This window comes from Caretta caretta, chromosome 12 (assembly GCF_965140235.1).
Source record: "Caretta caretta isolate rCarCar2 chromosome 12, rCarCar1.hap1, whole genome shotgun sequence".
NCBI classification, from domain to species: Eukaryota; Metazoa; Chordata; order Testudines; family Cheloniidae; genus Caretta; species Caretta caretta.
In genome coordinates this window covers 43669920-43697402 of record NC_134217.1, presented here as the reverse complement: position 1 = coordinate 43697402, position 27483 = coordinate 43669920, and the positions used below count along the sequence as shown (strand labels likewise).

Below are 27483 nucleotides of genomic sequence, written 5' to 3'. Positions count from 1 at the left end.
ATGCAGAGCTACTACTTGGAGAAAAGAGAGAACAGCACAGGGTAGTCTAGGCCCTAAACACCCGAAAAGTACCCGGTTTTACTGCAGGATAGTCATGCACCCAGCTGGGCCTGCTTAAAGACCAAATTTAAAGAAAGAAAAGGTGAGCCTCTGCAGTTTACAGACTCCCCGGTGGATTGGAGATGCCCTGAAAACATGTAAGTAGCACATGGAATAGCAAGAGAAGAGGACAGCGGAATTATGAGAACCTGTTTTACAGACTAATTGGGATTCGAGAATTAAAATCCCTTAATCTGGAACACGAAGTAGTCAATAAATAATCCTTTCCCAGTGCAGCAGGCTACAACAATCTTTCTCATCTGTCAATTAAAGGACTTTTCCACACAACACAACACGACCCTCCCCACCACCGCCCAGAAACTCTTTGCAAACTGGATATCACCAATGTGATCACCTATGTCACTGGATAATCCTAGATAACTATATGGAATACAAGTTAACACTTGTAATGATAGGTCTGCCTGCTATTGATCAATAATGGCACATTTAGGGAGGGTGTTTAGTTGTCACTTACTTTTAAATTACTGTGTTTTACAGTGTTTTGAAAACAGCAATGCCTCTTGGAGGCCTGGCAGATACAACAGTTTAAAAACCAAGTCAGAGTCAGATCTCAGACGTGTCTGGGACTCAAATGGCAGAGACCACGAAGGAAATAAAATTCCCTGCTCTGTTTTTCTCTCAGCTGGCCCTGTAATTGTGGAAAGATGGGATGTTACTACATCCCCTCAGATTCCCCCAAAAATCTACTAGATTACATTATCTTGGCTAGAGGAAACACTGTGAATAACAGTCAAATGCCCAGGAGAAGAAAAAGATTTTGCTGCACCCTGGAAAAATGCTAACATGAAAACAAATTAAGAAAACAGTCTCTGAACATCAGTAGATCTGAAGTGCAGGGATCCAGCTATGGGAAAGAATAATGGCAAAAGGAGTTTGATGAAGGTCTCTGCATTACAGAGGTGTCTGGTAGTGACTTTATAATTAAGGTTGTGTTCCAAAATGGGGTTAAAATAGGGCATAAATTCCTGTTGTTCTCAGAGAGTAGTTGGTTTATCAGCAAGATATTTCACAAAGTTTCCATGCCCTTTGGATTTTCTGTGTAGTTTGATTTCTCTGAACACATTTATAATGGGAAGCCTCTGAATTTGAGCTCTGTCTGGTTTTTCCACCTTGGCAGTGACCTTTCATAGATGGACCATCAATCTTAAAAATATGTTTATTCATTCAAAAGGTGAGAGGTGGCTGCTGACTTGATCTCCTGCAACAGATAAAGCTGTTTTAAACTATTTATTTAGATTGACATGAATTTTTAAGGAGCTATTCATGCTACCACTGAAAGTTTATGCATTATGCACACACACACACACCCCTCTCTCATTGGAGGAGCTGTGGGGGTGGTACAGAAACCTGAAAGATGGGTGCCAGAAGCACACAAATCTCTGCATAAAATATTCTCTATTAGCAACTGTACTTTTGCCCCCTTCATGTTCACTCCTTAACACCTGCTCCACACTCATCCAACCCATTCCCCCAGGTAAGTATAAAAACCTAAACACACTGTAGTGAAGCAGTTAGTGTTGCTGCACACAAAGTATTCCTGACACACCCACAAAAGCAAGAAAATGAAAAGTTAAGCTACTTACTACCACATACCCTGCTCTTCTTCATCTGCATTACCACAACTCCTTACCATTACCACAGACCATGTTGCTGCAACCTTAACTCTGCTCCCATCTTAACCACCTGTCTGCACACCTATCTTCACCAAACTCCCAACACAACAAACTACTACACCAAACACCCATAAAAAGTGGGGGAAACAATCCGGTAAAGGAAGATGTGCAGAAAAGCAAAAAGAAGGCAGAGTTAAGTTTTTGGCATGTGGTGTCCAGTAGCTGTGGGGATAAGGTTGAGGATGGGATACAGAGTATGTGCTGATACGTGACTTAACTGCTCATTTCCTTGTTTTTACAAATTTGTCAGGTATGTGCTATGGGCAACAACTCCTCAACTGCTTCACAAAGATTTGTATATTATTTTTAATTTTTGTACCACAGCAGCACCTGGAGTCTCCAACCAAGACCTGGCCTCACTATAAACCCTACATAACACTGAAAGACAGTTGACACATTGAGTAATTTATAGTCTAGATTAAAGCTTGGCTTAACAGTGAAATCCTTGCAGCTCTTAAACACAAAAAAGAAGCTTACAAGAAGTGGAAGACTGGACAAATGACCAGGGGTGAGTATAAAAATATTGCTCGGGCTTGCAGGAGTGAAATCAGGAAGGCCAAATCACACCTGGAGTTGCAGCTAGCAAGAGATGTTAAGAGTAACAAGAAGGGTTTCTTCAGGTATGTTAGCAACAAGAAGAAAGTCAAGGAAAGTGTGGGCCCCTTACTGAATGAGGGAGGCAACCTAGTGACAGGTTTCAGAGGAACAGCCGTGTTAGTCTGTATTCGCAAAAAGAAAAGGAGGACTTGTGGCACCTTAGAGACTAACCAATTTATTTGAGCATGAGCTTTCGTGAGCTACAGCTCACTTCATCAGATGTATACCGTGGAAACTGCAGCAGACTTTATATACACACAGAGAATATGAAACAATACCTCCTCCCACCCCACTGTCCTGCTGGTAATAGCTTATCTAAAGTGATCAACAGGTGGGCTTGTTGGATTTGTGCTGGAAATGGCCCACCTGTTGATCACTTTAGATAAGCTATTACCAGCAGGACAGTGGGGTGGGAGGAGGTATTGTTTCATATTCTCTGTGTGTATATAAAGTCTGCTGCAGTTTCCACGGTATACATCTGATGAAGTGAGCTGTAGCTCACGAAAGCTCATGCTCAAATAAATTGGTTAGTCTCTAAGGTGCCACAAGTCCTCCTTTTCTTTTTGCGAACCTAGTGACAGAGGATGTGGAAAAAGCTAATGTACTCAATGCTTTTTTTGCCTCTGTCTTCACGAACAAGGTCAGCTCTCAGACTACTGCACTGGGCAGCACAGCATGGGGAGGAGGTGACCAGCCCTCTGTGGAGAAAGAAGTGGTTCGGGACCATTTCGAAAAGCTGGACAAGCACAAGTCCATGGGGCCGGATGCATTGCATCCGAGAGTGCTAAAGGAGTTGGTGGATGCGATTGTAGAGCCATTGGCCTTTATCTTTGAAAACTCATGGCGATCGGGGGAAGTCCCGGACGACTAGAAAAAGGCTAATGTAGTGCCCATCTTTAAAAAAGGGAAGGAGGAGGATCCTGGGAACTACAGGCCAGTCAGCCTCACCTCGGTCCCTGGAAAAGTCATGGAGCAGGTCCTCAAGGAATCAATTCTGAAGCACTTAGAGGAGAGGAAAGTGATCAGGAACAGTCAGCATGGATTCACCAAGGGCAAGTCATGCCTGACTAATCTAATTGCCTTCTATGACGAGATAACTGGCTCTGTGGATGAAGGGAAAGCAGTGGACATGTTGTTCCTTGATTTTAGCAACGGTCTCCCACAGTATTCTTGCCAGCAAGTTAAAGAAGTATGGACTGGATGAATGGACTATAAGGTGGATAGAAAGTTGGCTAGATTGTCGGGCTCAACAGGTAGTGATCAGTGGCTCCATGTCTAGTTGGCAGCCAGTATCAAGTGGAGTGCCCCAGGGGTCGGTCCTGGGGCCGGTTTTGTTCAATATCTTCATAAATGATCTGGAGGATGGTGTGGATTGCACCCTCAGCAAGTTTGCAGACAACACTAAACTGGGAGGAGAGGTAGATACGCTGGAGGGTAGGGATAGGATACAGAGGGACCTAGACAAATTGGAGGATTGGGCCAAAAGAAATCTGATGAGGTTCAACAAGGACAAGTGCAGAGTCCTGCACTTAGGACGGAAGAATCCCATGCTCCGCTACAGACTAGGGACCGAATGGCTCGGCAGCAGTTCTGCAGAAAAGGACCTAGGGGGGACAGTGGATAAGAAGCTGGATATGAGTCAACAGTGTGCCCTTGTTGCCAAGAAGGCCAATGGCATTTTGGGATGTATAAGTAGGGGCATTGCCAGCAGACCGAGGGACGTGATCGTTCCCCTCTATTCGACATTGGTGAGGCCTCATCTGGAGTACTGTGTCCAGTTTTGGGCCCCACACTACAAGAAGGATGTGGAAAAATTGGAAAACGTCCAGCAGAAGGCAACAAAAATGATTAGGGGACTGGAACACATGACTTATGAGGAGAGGCTGAGGGAACTGGGGATGTTTAGTCTTCAGAAGAGAAGAATGAGGGGGGATTTGATAGCTGCTTTCAACTACCTGAAGGGGGTTCCAAAGAGGATGGCTCTAGACTGTTCTCAGTGGTAGCAGATGACAGAACAAGGAGTAATGGTCTCAAGTTGCAGTGGGGGAGATTTAGGTTGGATATTAGGAAAAACTTTTTCACTAGGAGGGTGGTGAAACACTGGAATGCGTTACCTAGGGAGGTGATGGAATCTCCTTCCCTAGAAGTTTTTAAGGTCAGGCTTGACAAAGCCCTGGCTGGGATGATTTAACTGGGGATTGGTCCTGCTTTGAGCAGGGGGCTGGACTAGATGACCTCCTAAGGTCCCTTCCAACCCTGATATTCTATGATTCTATGAAAGCAGTGGGGTAGCAGAAAGAGGAAGGTGAGGAGACAAAGATAATAGAAAAATGCCAGGTTATGTAAACCAGCTATATGCACAATTCCCAACTCAACTCCCAGTACCTGTTCCCCTAAAATTAGACTTGTTTGGGGATATAACAATCAGCCCCCTAATTTAAGTGGAAGGGAGCTATCTGGAGGCAAGGCATTTTCAGTGAAGGGTCTTCAGTTCAAACTCCTTTGCTCTCCCCACCACTTGGTCCAACAGAGATATTCATATCTGAATTCAGAACAAGATGTAGGAAATCAATGTTCTCCTGTTGATGGGATTTCCTTTTGGGGGACAGGCAGTGGCAGCAGTGAAGCCAGTCAGTGGGAACTGGGAGACTGAGATTTAATTTTTTATTTAGATTTCTCAGATACTCTAGGCACAATCAATATGTACAGAACCAAGTGAGAATCTGAGAAATCTAAATAAAAAAATAAATCTTAATCTCCCAGCTCCACTGACATGTTTCCCCCCTTCCCCACCCCCACAAAAGGAGGCCTCATCAAAAAGAAAACACTGATTTTCTACATCTTGCTCTCCACTCAAACCTACTCACCTTCAATAAAATCGTTATGGAAACCTCAGAATTTTCTGGTAATGTTCACAGCTCAAGGAGATTCCAAACCAGCTGAACACCACATCCCAGAAAGGTGCTGCCCTTCCCCTGCAGCCAACCAGTGCCCCATCACAACACCACACTCAACCTGGCCAAACTCTCAGAACAGAGTAGAGCTAGCTTCACACCCTAGAGTCACACAACTTATAAGAGCCCACCTATATTTATAAATACAATTGAGTCAGGGGACCAGTACAAGATGGCTGCAGCACTGTTCAGGGTTTTAGCCTAAGATCCAGTCTACACTACGTATTGCAGCTGTGTTATAACCAGATCCTCTGAATTCAGTCATATGTATGGTGTGGATGAGCCCTAAGTGATTTTATGCTACCCTTAATTATTCAATCAGGGCTTGCTCTTCTGCAAGGTGAGAAGGTAACGGCCCCCTCAGTGTCTCTAGAAGCTGTTCCACGAGCTACAGGAAGCCCATTATAACCATATTAGTTTCCTTTTCTTTTCAGGGAAGTTTTAATGGCCAGGATGTTCCATTCTCTCAGCCACCAATTACACAGCATCACCAAGTGAATGCCCAAGACATGGAAGTTCCACGCATTAAATGGCGCTCTGCTATATGCACCAAGTTTCAAAAACTTTTTAGGGCCATAGCAGTCTGGAGCTTAGCAGCAATCCAACACACAAGGTGACTAAAAAATGGCCTGGGCAGTACCAGTGGCATTAGGGATTTCTAGACTGAAAAGTTCCCCCTTTTCAAATTAAATGCCAGTTGAGAATTGAGGCATCAAAAAAGTTATTGTCAGGAGCCTAACTGTGGTTCTGAAATCCCTGCACACATTTGTGAATGGGGAAGGAGAGAGTAGTCTTACTTCTTGATGCAGTTGGTCATGAGAAGGTGGACATCCTGTCTCTCATCCAGTAGCAGCATGGCACCTAGGTACCCAATGCGCTTGTCTGTGAATTTCTGAGACGCAATAAGTTTGAGGCACTCCAACTGCAAAAAAAAAACACATAGATATATCAGTATAAATCATATTTCTGTGCTGGGAGCAATAATAGTTTGCACTTGAATAGTATCTTCCATCCAAGTGCTTCGCAAAGTTAGTATTATCTCCATTTTAAAGATGAGGGAGAAAAGCAACCCGTGACCTGCCCAAAGTCTCAGCAAGTCAAAAGAGGAGCTACCAGACCATGCTGCCTCTCATGGCTATGAAACTCTCTCAAAGTGTACAGGAGATCCAGGGGAATGAACTAAAACAGGGTGACACAGAAGTCATCAGTAAGTGAAAGACATCATCCATCATCATTCAAGGCATACTATAGGTCTGCACAAATTAGAAATCCTTTCCAATACCAGTCTAATAGAGAAAACCCATCATGGATACAGACAGAACAGAAACTGGAAAACCCAATCTCATATAATTGTATGCTGGATTCATACCCCAAAATTCCAGCACCCATGAAATATTACCTATTAATTAAAAATACACTTATTAATTGAGTATATGTAAGGCACTTGACCAAACAAAAAGAGCAGACCTTGGTAATACTGAAAATAAAAAACAGTGCCTTCAAACAGAGGTTGAATAAGGAAGTTTTTAAATGTTGGGGCAAATGTTACTCTGATAAGTGGAAGGATTTCATTAGGATGGACAACCCCTAAAACAAACAGATGTAACTGATATATTAAAAAAAGAAAATAAAGCATAATATGAGTTTATACAGATTGCTTAACTTTATTTACAACTTCCATGGAAGAAAAGAACTAAAGCTATCAGTATTAGAAAATTGTATATACATGCTTGAAGTTTCAGCAATCAAGATTACTGCTGGAATGTATAATCTCATGACTGTGTTTTTAAAGAATAAACTGCATAAAGCTGTTATGGAATATAGACTGTAAATATGAAACAATAGCAAAAGAATGGAATAAAATAATAGAAAAGGTTGCTGAGGTAATATCTTTTATTGGACCAACTTCTGTTGAAAGAGAGACGCTTTCAAGCTACAGAAGTCCAGAACTGAAGAGCTGTATGCAACTTGAAAGCTTCTCTCTTTCACCAACAGAAGCTGGTCCAATAAAAGATATATCTCACCCACCTTGTCTCTCTAATATCCTGGGACCAACACAGCTACACCACCATTGCAAATGTAATCAGATAATAAGTACTGGCTCTAACACTAATCAATGAGTGCAAGTTCAGTACTATACAACATACTATAAGGTATGTTTCTCCATCTCCATAACACAAAATATATACAAAAACAACAAGGAGTCCGGTGGCACCTTAAAGACCAACAGATTTGAGCACAAGCTTTCGTGGGTAAAAACCTCACTTCTTCAGATACAGCTGAAGAAGTGAGGAAGAAGTGAGGTTTTTACCCACGAAAGCTTATGCTCAAATAAATCTGTTAGTCTTGAAGGTGCCACCGGACTCCTTGTTGTTTTTGTGGATACAGACTAACACAGCTACCCCCTGATACCTGACAAAATATACATTACCCCAGATATCTATACAAAATGCAAAATAGCCAGGTCTGGAACTCTGGATAGTAAAAAAAAAAATTGCAAACCATCCTGAAAGACGACAAAATATTAGAGATAGAACTCAAACAGGACTTCAAGACACGTATTGAGAAACTGCATGTTAAAAAGACTCAAACTGGGAATAAAGAAGCTAGTTCTGCTCTTGCTCTTTATACCAAAAAAGGCAAACAAATTTGTGGACCCAGACGATTCCTATTATAGCTCACTGGAAAAAACTATTAATACAATATCTCGTAGTGGAAGACAAACGTTATGAAAACAGTGCAAGAGAAATTTTTTAAAAATGGATAACAGTAAAAGTATACATTGCACACAAAAACAATATAATAGAAATACTGAAATCATGGAAATGCTTTGATATAGACATGGTAATCCTATAGTTATAGGATAGTCCAGAGGGAAATACACAGAGGACGCCTGAATTACATAACCACTACTCCTTTCTTTCTTCTGCTGACGCTGTGCGCTCCCACCCCACTGGGGAAACATTTAGCTTCCCACAATGAAAATTAATATAAATGGTTAAATATATATATTTATCATATTAAGGCTATGCTTAAATAATTTTTTTGGAGGGGGAAAGAAAAATGGTAATGATATATGGCCAATATACAACACGTTGATGAATATTGTTAATTCTGTAATAAGACATTGTAACGGGGTGCATGGCATGCCCTTGTGTATCCAGCCCCTTGGCCCTGCTCCTCACAGAATCAGGGACACTCCAAACTGGTGCAACACCCAAGCTCTTTATTTGTGTCCATTTCCCACCACCAGTGTCCTGCTATATACAAGCTATTTACAGTGGCTTGGCCTAACACAAGCCTGGTCAGCAACAGAGTAGCAGGCTCCTACCTCTCCCTGAGCCTCCTGTCCCTCCTGGTCTCTGCCCCACCTTTCACTCTCTTCCTCCAAGCCTTATAGCTCCTACCTAATGAGGCTGGCAGGTGCAGTCAGTAATTATGCAAACCTCAGATATTTACCCAGCCCCTATCCATTCCCCCTGTTGGGGCTAGAGTGGCAGGAGTTGATTGAGGCTTTGCCAGCAGCACTCTGCCACAGACATGTGCCTATACAAAACAAGACAATATAACTAATGTCTTCCTGTAAATAACCGTAAATATTAAAAAAAATTCCTCCCAAAAAAACATATCCATCACCATAACAGGTTTCAGAGTAACAGCCGTGTTAGTCTGTATTCGCAAAAAAGAAAAGGAGTACTTTGGGCACCTTAGAGACTAGCCAATGTGATCACTTTACATAAGCTATTACCAGCAGGATAGTGGAGTGGGGGGAGAGAAAACCTTTTGTAGTGATAATCACCCATTTTTTCATGGTTTGTGTGTATAAAAACGTCTTCTGTACTTTCCACAGTATGTATCCGATGAAGTGAGCTGTAGCTCACGAAAGCTTATGCTCAAATAAATTGGTTAGTCTCTAAGGTGCCACAAGTACTCCTTCTCTATTATATAAACTAACTGGGAATTGAGAAGTTCATAAAATGGAACATCTCGAAGTTACAATAGGTACAGTGCACTGCACTGCCTTCTCCTTGCTCTTCAAAAGCACTGGACAGTGACAGCCATTGCAATGTGAAGGGATGTTGATTTGCTCTTCATCAGTGTCACTCCATAGGTGACTTTCTCCCACCCCAAGTCGAGAAAAATGGCCTGTATAAATGGTGCTCAAAAGATCACTGTTTGTAAAACGGAGGTTCTAGTGAAATTAAAATAATGTAAACTATTTAAAATCACAACCCAATCAAGATGTGTAGCCTTAACGTGGCAATTTGGGTGATGTGCTCCACCTCTGAGGTACCCTAGAGCAGTATTTCTCAACCTTTTTGATACTAGGCACCAGCTTGCTGCCTTTCTAAACTGTGTCAGGGAGATCTCAGGGACTGGCACCAGTCCATGGACCAGTCACTGAGAAACATTGCCCTAGAGAACATTTAAGCATATACTAATCCATATCCTAAAACAGGCTAAATTACAGATTAACTTAGAATCATAGACTTTAAAGTCAGAAGGGACTATTATGATCGTCTAGTCTGACCTCCTGCACAATGCAGGCCACAGAATCTCACCCAACAACTCCTGTAACAAACCCCTAACTTATGTCTGAGCTATTGAAGTCCTCAAATCGTGGTTTAAAGACTTCAAGGTGCAGAGAATCCTCCACCAAGTGACCCATGCCCCACGCTGCAGAGGAAGGTGAAAACCCCCCAGGGCCTCTGCCAAACTTGTCTGACAATTTAGAAGAGAGATGGGTAATTCACTGAATACCAAGCTTCCAAAGGAGGTTTGATGGCTGGTACGATTCTACATCACAGCTGCACAGGCCCCATATGTTCCAGCCAACCCACAAGCAGGAACTGGTCTTGTGGTTCCCAGACCAGGTACATAAAAACCTCACAGGAGGACCAGCAGCTCAGGCCTGGTCTACACTACTGAGTTAGGTTGATACAAGGCCGCTTACGTCGACCTATCTGTAAGCATCTACACTAAAACGTAGCTCCCACCGATGTAAGTCACCCACTACATCAACACAATACCACCACCTCCAAGAGAGGCGTAGCACTTCGGTCGATGTAGTAGTGCTTACTTACGTCACCTGTTGTCTGTCAGCTGGATAGCTGGAGCTCCACTGCCCGCGCCCCACAATGCCCCGCACAGTTAGATCAGCAGAAGCACTCCTGATGAGGATGCACACAGCCAACAGAAGCAGCACAGTGTGGATGTGAAACGCCACTTTAATTACTGTGGTGGCTGTATGTCGACTTAATTTTGTAGTGTAGACATGTCCTTAGTCTGCTCAACGTCACTCCAGGGCTTGGAACTCACTCCTGCCTGACAGTGAAAACAGTCCCCCCAAGCCTTAGCCTGCTCCAGCCCTGCTCCTAGTTCTACTCCAGCCTTGCTCTTATTCCCTCCCTGTACCTAGTCGTGCTCCAGCCCTGCTCTTGCTGCTGCCCTGCTCCAGCCTCACTCCAACTCTGCCCTGGACTCCTGATTCCAGCTCCAACCACTAGGCCTGACCATCCCCAGCCCAGTTTCTGAGAATTTGAGCAGATTGACCCCCAGTCAGGCTCAGTGGCCAGGACTGATCTGTGTCAGCAGGTACCCCCTACAACTGAAATGAAGTCTCCAGGCAACCCCACCACTGATATGGCAGAACTAGTTCAAGGTCTCCAGAATCAAGTGGCCTAGCTACAACGCAAAAATGCCTTCTTATGTTCGCAGGTCCCAGCAGTCCCAGGCCCCCTTGTGCCATCAGGCACAACAGCCCAAGGTCTAGGCCCAAAGATCCCACTATCGGAGAAATCTGATGGGAACCGTCAGACGTTTCGGGGGTTGCTCAATGTCACTTGCTGTTCCTTTGGGCTCACCAGTGTACCCAAACAACCAGAGCAAGGTAGGAATCATCACCAGCCTACTGACAGGCAAAGCGCTGGATTGGGCAAGGAGACCCGATTCTCAATTACTTTTGATGAATTCGTTTATGTCTTTTCACTCATGTTTGATGACCCACACTGCGCCCACTCCACCAAAGTTGCCCTGCAGTCACTCAAACAAGGCCCGCATCCTGTTGCGGCCTATGCCACCCACTTCCATCATCTGGTCTTGGACACGGCCTGGAATGAAGCAGCACAGATTTCTCATTTCTATCTAGGCCTGAACGATGAGATTAAAGACGAACTGGCCCGGGTTGATACCCCCACAGCACTGCTACCCTACATTAAGATAAGGAGTACTTGTGGCACCTTAGAGACTAACCAATTTATTTGAGCATGAGCTTTCGTGAGCTACAGCTCACTTCATCGGATGCATACCGTGGAAACTGCAGCAGACTTTATATACACACAGAGAATATGAAACAATACCTCCTCCCACCCCACTGTCCTGCCTGTCTCTAAGGTGCCACAAGTACTCCTTTTCTTTTTGCGAATACAGACTAACACGGCTGTTACTCTGAAACCTACATTAAGATGTGTATCCAAATTGACGACCGTTTGAGTGATGCCAGGAAAGAAGGAAGGTACACACTTGGTCCCTGCCTAGTCTTGTCCCATTCCATACACACACACACACACACTTGCTGGACCCGAACCCATGCAGGTAGACCTGACAAGACGGCACCTCTCAGATCAAGAGAAGGAATATCCTCTTCTGAATGATCTCTGCCTGTACTGTGGGGAACAAGGCCACTTTGTCCCCAGGTGTTCCCTCAAATCTGGTCTCAGGGCTGGTCTGGGAAAATGGGCAGGTTCAGCCTCCTTAGAGGGAATGCAACCAGACAGAATGACAGGATTGGGTTCCCCAAACAGGATACATATAGGGGTGCTAACTGCCAAGGACAATGGCCAATCCCACATTCAAGTGCAGCTCCAACTTTGATTCCTGTCTACAACTGAAGTGAGCTGCACCCAGCTTGGCTCTGATAGACTCTGGAGCTTCTGACAATTTCATGGACACTGGATTTGCTAAAACTAACCACCTACCGATGCAACGGAAGCTTGCCCCCAACTTGGAGGAGACAATTGACGGCAACAGCTTGTTGTCCTCAAATCCTGTCGTCTGTGAGACTGCATCTCTCTGAACTGTAATTCAAGACCACCAGGAAACCATGCAATTTAACCTGATTGGCTCATCCCAGTTCCCAACTATGCTTGGCATTCGCTGGCTCTCCCTTCACAATCCGAGCATTTCCTAGAGAGCATGAGAAGTCTGGTCCCTATATGAGTACCTTGAGGAAAATCTAGCAAAGAATTTTATCCATTATTCTACATCCCTGGCCAGGGTACCAATCCTTTTTTTTTTTTTTTTTTTAAACAAAAAAGGCACCCTGCACCTCTGCGTAGACCAGGGGTCTACTATGGCCCGCAAGCCGGATCCGGGCCGGGGCTTCCATTTGTCCAGCCCTCCAACCAACAGGGGAGAAGCAGCGAACAGCTGAGTAGGCACACGGAGCAGGCGGGGGACAGGCTGCCGACAGCAGCTCACTGAGGTGAGTGCCCCCGGGAGCCAGTGTCCCCCCCCAGAAGGGGAGCGTTGCTGCTGCTGTTGCCAAGCAGGTACAATCAATTTTGCAGATAGGGAACACTAACTTTGAACCACAGCTGAATGCAATTCTGTCAGAAATGCATCAGTACTGTATGTCTCACTAATCCTAAAATAATATTTCTTTATTTTTGAACATGTATGTGTATGATAAAAGTGTGAGTTTTTAGAAATAAAATAAAAAAGTGAAATGATTTTTAATGTATTGACAAATATTTTGTGTGGTTTCACAGTAGCTGCATCAATTAACTTTTATACCTGACTTAGAATTAATGCAACACTGACACAGAGTAGAGTAGTGTTGTTTTTTTAACAATTCTGCATATGTTTAATTTCTTTCACAGTCGCTACGGCCCACAAAGCCCCTTCAAAAATCTAATATGGCCCTTGTCTCAAAGTTTGGAGACCCCTGACGTAGACTATCAAGTGCTGACCAGTATCACCATCAAAAATAAATATCCTTTCCCATTGATCAATGAACCACTGTAAAGTCAGCCTGGCTCAAATTTTCACTAAACTATCTACATGGCACTTATAACCTGGTCCACATTCGAAAGGGCGACAAATGGAAAACAGCCTCTCACACCTCGTACTGACATTTTGAGTACCTTGTCAAGCCTTTTGGTCTCTCTAATGTCCCTGCCACATTCCAGCACGTGGCCATTGATATCTTCAGAGATGTTCTGAACCAGTTTATCATAATCTATCTAGACACTCTTATTTTTTTTAGAGAACCGAACCTTACATGACAAGCATTTCCAGTTACTACTTGAACAGCTCCAAGCGAACTGTCTGTATGGAAAACCTGAGAAAAGCTCATTCGATTACACCTCTGTGGACTTATAGGGTTATACCTAAGGCTGTCAAGCAATTAAAAAAATTAATCGCAATTAAACAATAACAGAATACCATTTATTTAAATATTTTTGGATTTTTCTACATTTTCAAATATATTGATTTCAATTACAACACAGAATATAAAGTATACAGTGCTCATTTTATATTTATTTGTTTACAAGTATTTGCACTGTAAAAAAACAAGAAAATTGTATTTTTCACTTTGCCTAAGTACTGTAGTACAATCCCTTTATCATGAAAGCTGAACTTACAAATGTAGAATTATGTACAAAGAACTACATTCAAAAATAAAACAATGTAAAATTTTAGAGCCTGCAAGTCAACTCAGTCCTACTTGTTGTTTAGCCAATCGCTCAGACAAACAAGTTTGTTTACATTTGCAGGAGATAATGCTGCCCCCTTTTTGTTTACAATGTCACCTGAAAGTGAAAACAGGCCTTCTCATAGCACTGTTGTAGCTGACGTCGCAAGATATTTACGTGCCAGATGCGCTGAAGATTCATATGTCCCTTCATGCTTCAACCACTATTCCAGGGAACATGTATCCATGCTGATGACAGGTTCTGCTCGATAACAATCCAAAGCAGAGCGGACCGACGCATGTTCATTTTCATTATCTGAGTCAGATGTCACCAGCAGAAGGTTGATTTTCTTTTTTGGTCGTTTGGGTTCTGTAGTTTCTGCACTGGAGTGTTGCTCTTTTAAGATTTCTGAAAGCATGCTCCACACCTCGTCCCTCTCACATTTTGGAAGGCATTTCAGATTGTTAAACCTTGGGTCGATGGCTGTAGCTATCTTTAGAAATCTCACATTGGTACCTTCTTTGCATTTTGTGAAATCTGCAGTCAAAGTGTTCTTAAAACGAACATGTGCTGGGTCATCATTCGAGACTGCTGTAACATGAAATATAGGGCAGAATGCGGGTAAAACAGAGCAGGGGATATACAATCTTCCCCAAGGAGTTAAGTCACAAATTTAATTAACACATTTTTTTAACAAGCATCATTAGCATGGAAGCATGTCCTCTGGAATGGTGGCCCATGCATGAAGGGGCATACAAATGTTTAGCATATCTGGCATGTAAATACCTTGCAATGCCGGCCACAAAAGTGCCATGCCAATGCCTGTTCTCACTTTCTGGTGACTTTGTAAATAAGAAGAGGGCAGCATTAGCTCCTGTAAATGTAAACAAACTTGTTTGTCTTAGGGATTAGCTGAACAAGAAGTAGCACTTAGTGGACTCTGTTTTGTTTTTGAGTGCAGTTATGTAACAAAAAACATTTACATTCGTAAGTTGCATTTTCATGACAAAGAGATTGCACTACAGTACATATATGAGGTGAATTGAAAAATACTATTTCTTTTATCATTTTTACAGTGCAAATATTTGTAATAAAAAATATACCCTGATTTCAATTACAACAAAGAATACAATATATACGAAAACATAAAAAAACATCAAAAATATTTACTAAATTTCAATTGGTATTCTATTGTTTAATAGTGCGATTAAAACCACAATTAGTCGCGATTAATTTTCTTTAGTTAATCACATGAGTTAACTGCAATTAATTGACAGCCCTAGTTATATTAACTCTTCTATGTTTCCTCTATGCTATGCAGTCGGGCGGTCACCCAGGAGTGATTCAAGTGCCACCCGCTTTGCAGCCACATTGCTCCTGCAAAAACAACAAGGAGGACTTGTGGCACCTTAGAGACTAACAAATTTATTTGGGCATAAGCTTTCATGGGCTAAAACCCACTTCATCAGATGCATGCAGTGGAAAATACAGTAGGAAGATATATATACATAGTACATGAGAAGATGGGGGTTGACTTACCAATTCTAACCAATTTAATGCCAATTAAAGTGGGCTACTATCAGCAGCAGGAAAAATCACTTTTGTAGTGGTAATCAGGGTGGCCCATTTCAAACAGTTGACAAGAAGGTGTGAGTAAGTGAGGTGTGCTCCTTGCAGCTGCTCCCAAGACCCTCCTGCTGGCTGTGCAGAGTGGAGGGGTGGGGAGGAGGTGCTGATGTCACCCCTTTCCCCTGCCCCTGAAATCTCATCTCTGCAGAGCAGGGGACAGGGGACAAGTGTCAGGACTTGGAGCAGGAAAGAGCCACTGTGATCTGAAAAAAGAAAAGGAGTACTTGTGGCACCTTAGAGACTAACCAATTTATTTGAGCATAAGCTTTCGTGAGCTACAGCTCACTTCATCGGTAGCTCACGAAAGCTTATGCTCAAATAAATTGGTTAGTCTCTAAGGTGCCACAAGTACTCCTTTTCTTTTTGCGAATACAGACTAACACGGCTGTTACTCTGAAACCTGTGATCTGAACGAGCCTTCCGGGTGGTGAGTGAGTGCATGCCTTAAAGCAACAGCCCATGGTCTCAGACTTCCCGCATTTCTGCGGAGCAGGGGCGGGGGGAGACAGGGTTCAGGAGCAGGAGAGCTTTCAGTGAGTGCCTTAAAGAGGCAGTGCACCCCAGCAGCCAGCACACACTGTGTTCTCTCTCTCTCACACACACACAGTCTTTCACACTCACCTCCCAACACATACTTGTGTTGTTGTTGTTACTTCTTGGTACTTCCTGCAATGCACATTTATTCCTTGTAATTTTATTCTTTCAAAGTGTGTTATTTTAGGTTTTTGACTGGTCAATGCATGTCATAATTTTTATTTCTGTCTTACACTAAAATTTAATTCTTTGAGTAGTGAGTTCTAAAATGCCTAACCTCTCCTGGCTAGAATAGTTATCCCTATGGTAACTTTTTAAAAATATATATTATAACTAGGTTTTTTGTTTCTACTGATGGCACACACCCGCACATTACCTCAGTGCACATAACTAAATTTATTCCACACATAGATGGAAAAAAATTAGAAGGAACATTGCATCTCTCCCATCAGAATAAGTCTGGATGCCAAAAAGATCTCTGCAGTTTTGAGTTGGGAAAACCCCAAGAACATCTGCAATGTTCAGTGCTTCTTAGTGCTTGCCAGCTTCCCTAGAGGACTCATCCAAGTTATCTCACAATTGGTATTTCCAATGACTCAGCTGCTATGGAAGAACTCTGCTTTCAGCTGGACTCCAGAAGCCCAAATATGTTTTGATCAGCTGAAGAAAATGTTTACTTCTGCCCCCATCCTAGATCCATCTAAAGCCTTTGTCATTGAGACAGATGCCTCCAGTTACATGATCGGGACTGTATTGTCTCAGCATCATGGGCCCTTGAAGGACCTCCTCCATTGTTCTTTGTATTCTAGGAAGCTGACGCCTAAGAAACAAAATTATGAAATCTACGATTAGGAGTTATTTGCCATCAAGGCTGCATTTCAGGAGTCATGCCACAACCTAGAAGGTGCACGTTTTCCAGTCCAGGTGTTCACAGACCATAAAAACCTGGAACATTTCCAAAAGCCCACAACCTTCAACCAATGTCAGATATGTTGATCCCTCTTCTTCTCTAGATTTAACTTCACCCTGGCCAACCAGCCCAGTTCCCAAAAATGGCAAACCTGATGCATTATCCCACAAAGGCAAGTACCTAGATAAGGGAGATAACCCTTCCGAACCTGCCACTGTATTGAAGCCCTGCCATTTTATAAATATACAGGACATACCAATCTTTTGGCTCTTGTGAAGTCCACATTGCCCAATGATCCGCTTGCAGTGACATGGATGTCAGTCAATTCTGATCCAAACTTCTTGGTCAAAAACGAGGAACTCTGGTTGAAGGATTGCCTTTTTGTCCCCAACAGACTACCCCATCTAGCTGTACTCCAGCTAGGCCACAATTCCCCTCTGGCAAGTCACTTTGGGTACTGGAAGACAGCAAAGCTGATCTGCTACTTTTGGTGGTCAAAACTATTTTCCTCCATCAAACCTTACACAGCTTCCTGGGAGGTGTGTGGCCAGATGAAGATCCCCCATGCCAAACCTCCTGATCCTGCTTCCAACCCCATCCCAACCCTGGGCCTCTATCTTGATGGACTTTATCACCGACATCCCCACTTCTCAGGCCTGCCCAGCTATACTGATAGCCACTGACCTCCTCACCAAAAGGGCGCACTTTGTGCCTTGTCAAAAGATCCCCACTGCTAAAGCGACGCTCACTTATTTTTTACCACATCTTCAAGTTCCACGGGTTACCAACTGACATTACAGACAATCATTGGCCACAGTTTATCTCCCACTTTTGAAGAGAATTGTTCAAACACCTGGAAATTACCCCATGCATTTCCTCTGCCTACTACCCCAAGACAAATGGACAAACAGAACAGGTAAACCAAATTCTAGAACAATATCTTTGCTGCTTCATTAGCTACCATCAAAATGGCCGGTTCCAGTTCCTGATGTTCACCAAGTTCACTTACAATAATTCTGATCACAAATCAACCCGCCAAAACCCGTTCTATTCCAATTATGGAATCTGCTCCCTATTTCATCCATCTGTACCACTAGCCTTCCATGTCCCTGCAGCCTCCAATTTGGTTCAACACCTCCACTGCATTCAAGAAGCATTAAAATCACACTTAAACTTGGCTAAGGAGAACTATGAAAATATGCCGACTTTCATTGATGGGACTACTCCCATGGCAGTTGAAGACAGAGTATGGCTCTCAACTCAGCAGTTGGACATCTTCCGACCCTCAAGGAAACTAGATCACTGTTATTTTGGCCCATTCCAGATCATTCAACAGATTAACTCAGAGGCCTTCAAGCTGCAACTACCCCATACCATGAAGATGCATCCAATATTCCATGTTTCCTTGTTAAAGAAATATTTGGACAACTCCTTTCCTAGTTGGACAAAAGCATGTCCATGCCCCATCTTGGTTTGGGTGTAGGAAGAATATGTGGTAAGACAGACCTTGGACTCTGAGCTCCTCAGAAGAACAACTGATGTACTTCATGGACTGGGAAGGTTATAGACCAGCTGACTGTTCAGGTACCAGCTAGTAACATATATACACCCATCCTCCTTTGTGAATTCCATCAATCGCACCCCAGCACGCCGGGTCAAAAGACATTGGGGAAGTGCGTCAAGGAGGGGTTAATGTAAGGTGACGAGTCACTCCCATGCTAGGCTCCAGCCAATTCACAAGTCAGGAACTGGTCTTGTGACTCCCAGACTATGTACATAACCCTTCAGGAAAAATGCTGCAGAGTTCCAAGAGACATGAATCAGTTTGAGAACGAACAATAAGAATATAAGAGTGGCCCTACTGGGTGAGACCAAAGGTCCATCCAGCCCAATATCCTGTCCTCTGACAGTGGCCAGTGCCAGGTGCCCCAGAGAGAATGAACACAACAGGTCATCATCAAGTGATCCATCCCCTGTCGCTCATTCCCAGCTTCTGGAAAACAGAGGCTAGGGACACCATTCCTGACCATCCTGGCTAATAGCCATTGATGGACTTATCCTCCATTAATTTATCTAATTCTTTTTTGAACCCTGTTATGGTCTTGGCCTTCACAACATCCTCTGGGCAAGGAGTTCCACAGGTTGACTGTGTGTTGTGTGAAGAAATACTTCCTTTTATTTGTTTTAAATCTGCTGCCTATTAATTTCATTTGGTGACCCCTAGTTCTTGTGTTATGAGTAGTAGTAAATGACACTTCCTTATCTACTTTCTCTACACCAGTCATGATTTTATAGACATCAATCATATCTCCCCTTAGCCATCTCTTTTTCAAGCTGAAAAGTCCCAGTCTTATTAATTTCTCCTCATATGGCAGAGCTCCATACCCCTAATAATTTTTGTTGCCTTTTTCTGAACCTTTTCCAATTCCAATATATCTTTTTTGAGATGGGGCGACCACATCTGCACATAGTATTCAAGATGTGGGCGTACCATGGATTTATATAGAGACAACATATTTTCTGTCCTATTACCTATCCCTTTTTTAATTATTCCCAGCATTTTGTTCGCTTTTTCAACTGCCGCTGCACATCGAGTGGATGTTTTCAGAGAACGATCCACAATGCAGCTGATCTGGGTTGACTCCAAGATCTTTTTCTTGACTCTTGATCTTTTCCTTAACAGCCAATTTAGACCCCATCATTTTATATGTATAGTTATGCTTTTCAATGTGCATTACTTTGCATTTATCAACATTAAATTTAATCTGCCATTTTGTTGCCCAGTCACCCAGTTTTGAGATCCTTTTGTAGTTCTTCGCAGTCTGCCTGGGTCTTAACTATCTGTAGTAATTCTGTATCATCTGCAAATTTTGCCACCTCACTGTTTACCCCTTTTCCTAGATCATTTATGAATATATTGAATAGGACTGGTCCCAGAACAGATCCCTGGGGGACACCACTATTTACCTCTCTCCATTCTGAAAACTGACCATTTTTACCTACCCTTTGTTTCCTATCTTTTAACCAGTTACCAATCCATGAGAGCCACCTTCCCTCTTATCCTGTGGTAGCTTACTTTGCTTAAGAGCCTTTGGTGAGCAACCTTGTCAAAGGCTTTCTGAAAATCTAAGTATACTGTACCCACTGGATCCCCTTGGTCCACATGCTTGTTGACCCCCTCAAAGAATTCTAGTAGATTGGTGAGGCATAATATCCCTTTACTAAAACCATGTTGACTCTTCCCCCCAACAAATTACGTTCATTGATATGTCTGACAATATTGTTCTTTATTACCGTTTCAGACAGTTTGCCCGGTCCTGAAGTCAGGCTTACTTGCCTGTAATTGCCAGGATCACCTCTGGAGCTCTTTTTAAAAATTGGCATCACATTAGCTATCCTCCAGTCATCTGGTAAAATGGCCTGATTTAAATGATAGGTTACAGACTACAGTTAGTAGTTCTGCAGTTTCACACTTGAGCTCCTTCAGAACTCTTGGGTGAATCCCATCTGGTCCTGGTGACTTATTGCTGTCTCATTTATCAATTTGTTCCAAAACCTCCTCTAATGACACCTCAATCTGGGACAGTTCCTCAGATCTGTCACCTAAAAAGAATGGCTCAGGTTTGGGAATCTCCCTCACATCCTCAGCCATGAAGACCGATGCAAAGAATCCATTTAGTTTCTCCGCAATGGCCTTATCGTCCTTAAGTGCTCCTTTAGCATCTCAATCATCCAGCGGCCTCCTTCTGATGTACTTAAAAAAAAATTGCTATTACTTAGAGTCTTAGGCTAACTGTTCCTCAAATTCTTTTTTGGCCTTCCTAATTGTGTTTTTACATTTCATTTGCCAGAGTTTATGCTCCTTTCTATTTTCCTCACTAAGATTTAACTTCCACTTTTTAAAGGATGCCTTTTTGCCTCTCACTGCTTCTTTTACTTTGTTGTTTAGCCACAATGGCTCTTTTTTGGTTCTCTCTCTGTTTTTTGAGTCTCTATTATGGTGTCTTTAAAAAGTTTCCACGCAGCTTGCAGAGATTTCACTTTTGGTGCTGTACTTTTAATTTGTGTTTAACTAACTTCTTCATTTTTGCGTAGTTCCCCTTTCTGCAATTAAATGCTACAGTGTTGGGCCGCTGTGGGGTTTTTCCTGCCACAGGGATATTAAATTTAATTATATTATGGAGAGAGAGAGATGGGGGGGGACTCGAAGGAGGAGCTGGGGGAGAAAAACAGCTCAAGTCTCCCTATTTGGGAACCAGCTCTAAAGGAACAATTGAGTGATCATAAAAGAGAGGTGTGTGTGTGTGGGGGGGGGGGGGGGGGGAGAGAGAGAATATATCAGATTGCTAAAATTCACCCTGACAAATAGCTGGTGAGCGCCAGTGTCATGTAAACACAAACTGGCTTCATGCAAAGCTCTATTCAGTAACATGACCAGGCTGAAGCTCTCACCAGGTCTAGTGAATGGAAGAAACCCTGATACCAGCATATCCATTTCATTTAGAGGAAAGACAATAAAGATTCTGCTTTTCTTTTCTAATTGATATGTCAGCAAAGCAAGACATGTCGGTAGGCTTGGAAGGAAGCAGTTCTGCCCTTCACCTTCTCTTGCACCTTTTCCGGCACCTTTTCCACGTTAGTCTCTAATTTTTGGCTACCCCCCTCCAGCTCCAAGTCCCCCAAACCTCAAGCTGATGATGCCAGGAATGTGATCACATCTGGGGACTGAGCAAGAGGGGAACTGCAGTCCAAGTCAAACCCAGGCCTTCACAAGACCACTCCTTGTAGGACTTTTCTCTCTGCTGATAACTTCCTATCCTGGGGTGCTAAAGTCTTGAACTCCTATCAACGAGAGGATTCCACTGTTGGGCAGTACATTTTTTAAGCAGTTCCCTAATCCTGACACAAAGCAGGAGCACCCTTCACTTGCCATCTGCAGGCCAAAGAGTGGAGAACACCTCCTTCATAGAGCCAGCACTTTGCAATGTAACTCCCAGTTCTCTAAAGAGCAGAGTGGTCAAAGCTTTGCCTACTACTGACCCTGAGAGCCTCCTGTGGAAATCTCCCCTCCCAGCTTACTGGCCCCACCCTTTTCCTGTAGCAACCACAGGGACATAAGAATTGCCACACTGGATCAGACCCAAGATTCATTTAATCCATTATCCTCTGTCAGATCGTGACCAGAACCATGTGCTTCGGAGAAAGGTGCAAGAACTCCACAATAGGCAGTAACCTTCCCCCCACAGGCGCCAACTCCATGGGTGCACCAGAGCTGGAGCACCCACAGGGAAAAAAAAAGGTGGGTGCTGCAGGCCCCCAATCAGTTCTTCCCGCCCCTGGCCCTGCTGATCAGCATCTCTCCCTCCCTCCTAGCACATCCAACCTGCAGCGTATCAGCTGTTCCGTGGCATTCAGGAGGCACTGAGGGGGAGGGAGAGGAGCGAGGGCGGGGCATGTTTGGGGGAGGGGGTGGAATGGGGCAGGAAGAAGTGGGCCCAAGGTGGGTCCTTGAGGAAAGGGCTGGAGTGGGGACAGAGTTTGGGGCCGAGTAGGAGGTTGAGCACCCCCCGACACAGTACAAAGTTGGCACCTTTGCTTCCTCCTACATAGATCCTATCCTGGTCTCTTATGCTGTAGTTAGAAATTGGCTTAAGTCCTGAAGCACAAGGTTAATAGGTTTTAACATCAGATGGACCATAAGATCATTTAGTCTGACTTTTTGCATATTACAGGCCAGAGAATTTCATCTAGTTACTGCTGCATTGAGCCCAATAAAGTTAATATCCCTTTCAAAATTTCTCATTAAATTAGAGACTTTGGATTTTCTTGATATCTATACAGATATCCAACCCCTTTTTGAATTTTGTTAAGTTCTCAGCCTGAATGACTTCCTGTGGCAATGAATTTCACAGTTTAACCAAAGTGCTTGGTTACATGCAGTATCAATATTAAGAGGGTATGAATGGGACAAGATGTAAATAAACTTGTTCTGATAGAATGGCTGCAACTGCTTGATACAGCCCTCTATCTTGCGAGAGGAAATGAACGACCCAGCTACAGGATGGATAATTTTATGTGTAGTAGAACAGTTTGAGCTCACTTCTGCAGCCTCCAACCTGTCTAACAACATCAGGGCACTCTGGAATTTGGTTCTGCTTGAATGCATTTACTACACCAGCCACATGGGGTGTCTGCAAATTTGATCAAGGATGAGTTCACACCAGAGACATGAAGCAGCCTCAAGAGTTCCACCAATATGCCTGGGTTTTTGAAATGTAGTTATGTCAGGAAAGTCTCTGCAAGCATTAGAGGCCTAGGCTGAGCTACAATCAACAAGAAGCTTTATGGCAACATGATTGTGTCACAATGATGAAGGAACAGCTCCAACCAGAAGTGTTCTGTAGAACAGTGTTCTGTAGAAAGAAGTGGTTCGGGACTATTTAGAAAAGCTGGAGGAGCACAAGTCCATGGGGCCGGATGCGCTGCATCCGAGAATGCTAAAGGAGTTGGTGGATGTGATTGCAGAGCCATTGGCCTTTATCTTTGAAAACTCATGGCGATCGGGGGAAGTCCCGGACAACTGGAAAAAGGCTAATATAGTGCCCATCTTTAAAAAAGGGAAGAAGGAGGATCCTGAGAACTACAGGCCAGCCAGCATCACCTCAGTCCCTGGAAAAATCATGGAGCAGGTCCTCAAGGAATCAATTCTGAAGCACATAGAGGAGAGGAAAGTGATCAGGAACAGGCAGCATGGATTCACCAAGGGCAAGTCATGCCTGACTAATCTAATTGCCTTCTATGACGAGATAACTGGCTCTGTGGATGAGGGGAAAGCGGTGGACGTGTTGTTCCTTGACTTTAGCAAAGCTTTTGACACGGTCTCCCACAGTATTCTTGCCAGCAAGTTAAAGTAGTATGAGCTGGATGAATGGACTATAAGGTGGACAGAAAGTTGGCTAGATTGTCGTGCTCAATGGGTAGTGATCAATGGCTCCATGTCTAGTTGGCAGCCGGTATCAAGTGGAGTGCCCCAAGGGTCGGTCCTGGGGCCGGTTTTGTTCAATATCTTCATAAATGATCTGGAAGATGGTGTGGATTGCACCCTCAGCAAGTTTGCAGATGACACTAAACTGGGAGGAGAGGTAGATACGCTGGAGGGTAGGGATAGGATACAGAGGGCCTTCGACAAATTAGAGGATTGGGCCAAAAGAAATCTGATGAGGTTCAACAAGGACAAGTGCAGAGTCCTGCACTTGGGACGGAAGAATCCCATGCACCATTACAGACTAGGGACTGAATGGCTCAGCAGCAGTTCTGCAGAAAAGGACCTAGGGGTGACAGTGGACGAGAAGCTGGATATGAGTCAACAGTGTGCTCTTGTTGCCAGGAAGGCCAATGGCATTTTGGGATGTATAGGTAGGGGCATTGCCAGCAGATAGAGGGACGTGATCGTCCCCCTCTATTCGACATTGTTGAGGCCTCATCTGGAGTACTGTGTCCAGTTTTGGGCCCCACACTACAAGAAGGATGTGGAAAAATTGGAAAACGTCCAGCAGAGGGCAACAAAAATGATTAGGGGACTGGAACACATGACTTATGAGGAGAGGCTGAGGGAACTGGGATTGTTTAGTCTACGGAAGAGAAGAATGAGGGCGGATTTGATAGCTGCTTTCAACTCCCTGAAAAGGGGTTCCAAAGAGGATGGCTCTAGACTGTTCTCAGTGGTAGCTGATGACAGAACAAAGAGTAATGGTCTCAAGTTGCAGTGGGGGAGGTTTAGATTGGATATTAGGAAAAACTTTTTCACTAGGAGGGTGGTGAAACACTGGAATGCGTTACCTAGGGAGGTGGTGGAATCTCCTTCCTTAAATAATTTTAAGGTCAGGCTTGACAAAGCCCTGGCTGGGATGATTTAGTTGGGGATGGGTCCTGCTTTGAGCAGGGGGTTGGACTAGATGACCTCCTGAGGTCCCTTCCAACCCTGATATTCTATGAACAAGAACTTCCCCCCTTCCATTCTCTCTCACACACCACACCCCCATCCAGCCCATAGTTAACCAGTGGAACTCACTGCCGCTAGACAGAAGCCAAGGCCTTAGGGTAATTAAAAAATGAATTAGACATGTATGTGGTAAATAAAATATTCTCTCAGTCATACTAGCTAGAATAAAAGTGTAACAGTATTTCTGTTTCAGGGCACAAACCACCTACTACCTGCCTGGGGTTATGATGAAACTTCCTATATAAGCAGATGAGTGCCTATTTGTTGATTATGGGGTTTCATATCCCTTCCACTGGTACTTGCCACCATCAGAGAAAATATTGTGCTAGACGGACTACTGGTCTGATCCAGTCTGGAAATTCCTATGTTCCCTTAATACAGTTTGAGAACAACTATTGCACAGCAATCACCATACCCAGTTACCAGACAGTACTGCAGGCTGGACATTTTCATGAAATTCAGGACATTTTTATACAAGCCTTGACTAAAGGTGGACAGATTCCAATTAGAATGTATACCACGAACATGGGCAGAACAAACTTGCCCAGATTCAGAAGAAAACAAACCAAGACAGACTCCAAAAGCTACCAAATCATCTTTAACAGAAGACAACAGGAATTGGAGCTAAATTCCAGCCAACCCTACCTGTCCAAAATGCGCAGGATAGCCCAACATGTGCATGTACAGTAGTTTTGCCACGTTCCGGCAGCGGTATGTATTATCCTCTTCTCTGAAGGATGACCGGATGGCAGCACATTCTTTCTGAATCATTTCACGCTCTTCTGCTTGGGTTCGTGCTGTCCGGATGGTCCGAATCAGCTCCCGCAGTCTGATGGGGGCTGGCATCCTCTGGGAAAGGGGAGGAAAAAAAAAATGCATGTGTAAAACCTCCACAACAAAAAGAAACTTCACAGCCTTCACAGCTTTCAATATGGAAAAGGGTTTTCCTCCTTGCCCTATGGCTATGGATTATGGAGGGTCTGGCACCTAGGCAGAGATGCACAAGCTCTCGCCCTCAGGCACCGCCCCACACAGCGGAGTCGGTGCTCGGGGGAGCCCCATGGCCCCCCTGCCTAGGAGCCAGACCCGCTGCTGGCCGCTTCCAAGGCACAGCGCAATGTCGGAAAAGATAGGGACTAGCCTGCCTTAGCCGGGCAGCACCGCCGACGGAACTTTTAATGGCCTGGTCAGCAGTGCTGACCAGAGCCAACACGACCCAGTTCGGGGTCGAGACCCACGATTAGAAAATCACTGCTCCAGGGACCAGTTGTGAGTACTCGGAACATCAGAGCCCAGATGACTCAAGCTAGGCACCCAGAAGATGAGGAACATCTGGATACCTGTCAAAACGCTGCTTTCAGCAACATGCCCAGTATCACATAGCATGTCTATACCAGAGCAAGGGATAGAACCCAGTTCTCCTGGGTGGTATTTCAACTGCTTTAAACATAAAACCATCCTCTCTCTTCCTGCAGTCCCTTGCTTCATCCTCTCTACATCTTTCAACTACTACAGCAAGTGAGACAGGTGACCTACACAGAACACCCTCCTTCATTACACAACCCTGATTCATTCTCTGAGCGCAGTACTTTCTATGCATCAAGTAAGGCAGGGTTCTGTGGGAAAAACAGAAGTCTAAGGGTATGTCTACAAATGCTACAATGGCACTGCTGCTGCACCACCATAGCGCTTCACTGTAGACCAGTGGTCACCAGCCAGACCATCATGATCAACTGGTTGATCCTGGAGCATCTGTCAGTCCATTGCGATCTCTGGCCGCTAAAAGTATGATGGCGCAGTGGGGCTGAGGCAGGCTGCGTGCCTGCCCTGGCCCCACATTACTCCCAGAAGCGGCTGGCTGCTGGCACGCATCTGCAGCCCCTGGGGAAGAGGTGGAGGCTGCTCCATGCGCTACCCCCGCCCCCAGCACCGCCCCCACAGCTCACTGGCCAATGGGAGCTGCAGGGGCGGTGCTTGCAGGCAGTACATGGAGACCCACTGCCCCCCCTTCCCCCCAGGAGGTGCAGAGACATGCCAGCAGCCAGCCGCTTCCGGGGGTGGCATGGGGCCTGGGCAGGCAAGCAGCCAGGGCTGTCCCTAGCTACTCTGGGGCCCTACGCAGCTCCCCTGCGGGGGGGTCTGGCTCAGGGGCAGGGGGGAACCGCCCCCCAGCACTCACCAGTGGCATGGCTGGGGCTGGGTAGCTGCACTTCCCACCACCAGTGAGCGCAGGCCCAGCCCTGCTGCAGTCCTCAGGAGAGTGGGGTCGGGGCTGGGGCGGGGCAGAGCAGGGCAGGGGCTTTGGGGAAGGGGTGGTGTGGGGACAGGGCTGGGGCAGAGCAGGAGTGGAGTGAAAAGGGAAGAAGCG

The 27483-nt window shown here is 44.5% G+C and overlaps 1 protein-coding gene across 2 annotated transcripts in view; it reads right to left on the bottom strand.

Moving 5' to 3' along the window:
- Nucleotides 1–27483, bottom strand: part of AP1G1 (adaptor related protein complex 1 subunit gamma 1) — a 99898-nt gene that overhangs the window by 53765 nt on the left and 18650 nt on the right. For both annotated transcript variants that reach the window (XM_048816967.2, XM_048816968.2), the window contains exons 2-3: nt 25761–25964; nt 6142–6266 (exon numbers count right to left, since the gene is read on the bottom strand). In XM_048816967.2, the coding sequence (XP_048672924.1) occupies nt 6142–6266; nt 25761–25961 (326 nt within the window). In that variant the 5' untranslated portion in view covers nt 25962–25964. The remainder of the gene's footprint in view (nt 1–6141; nt 6267–25760; nt 25965–27483) is intronic.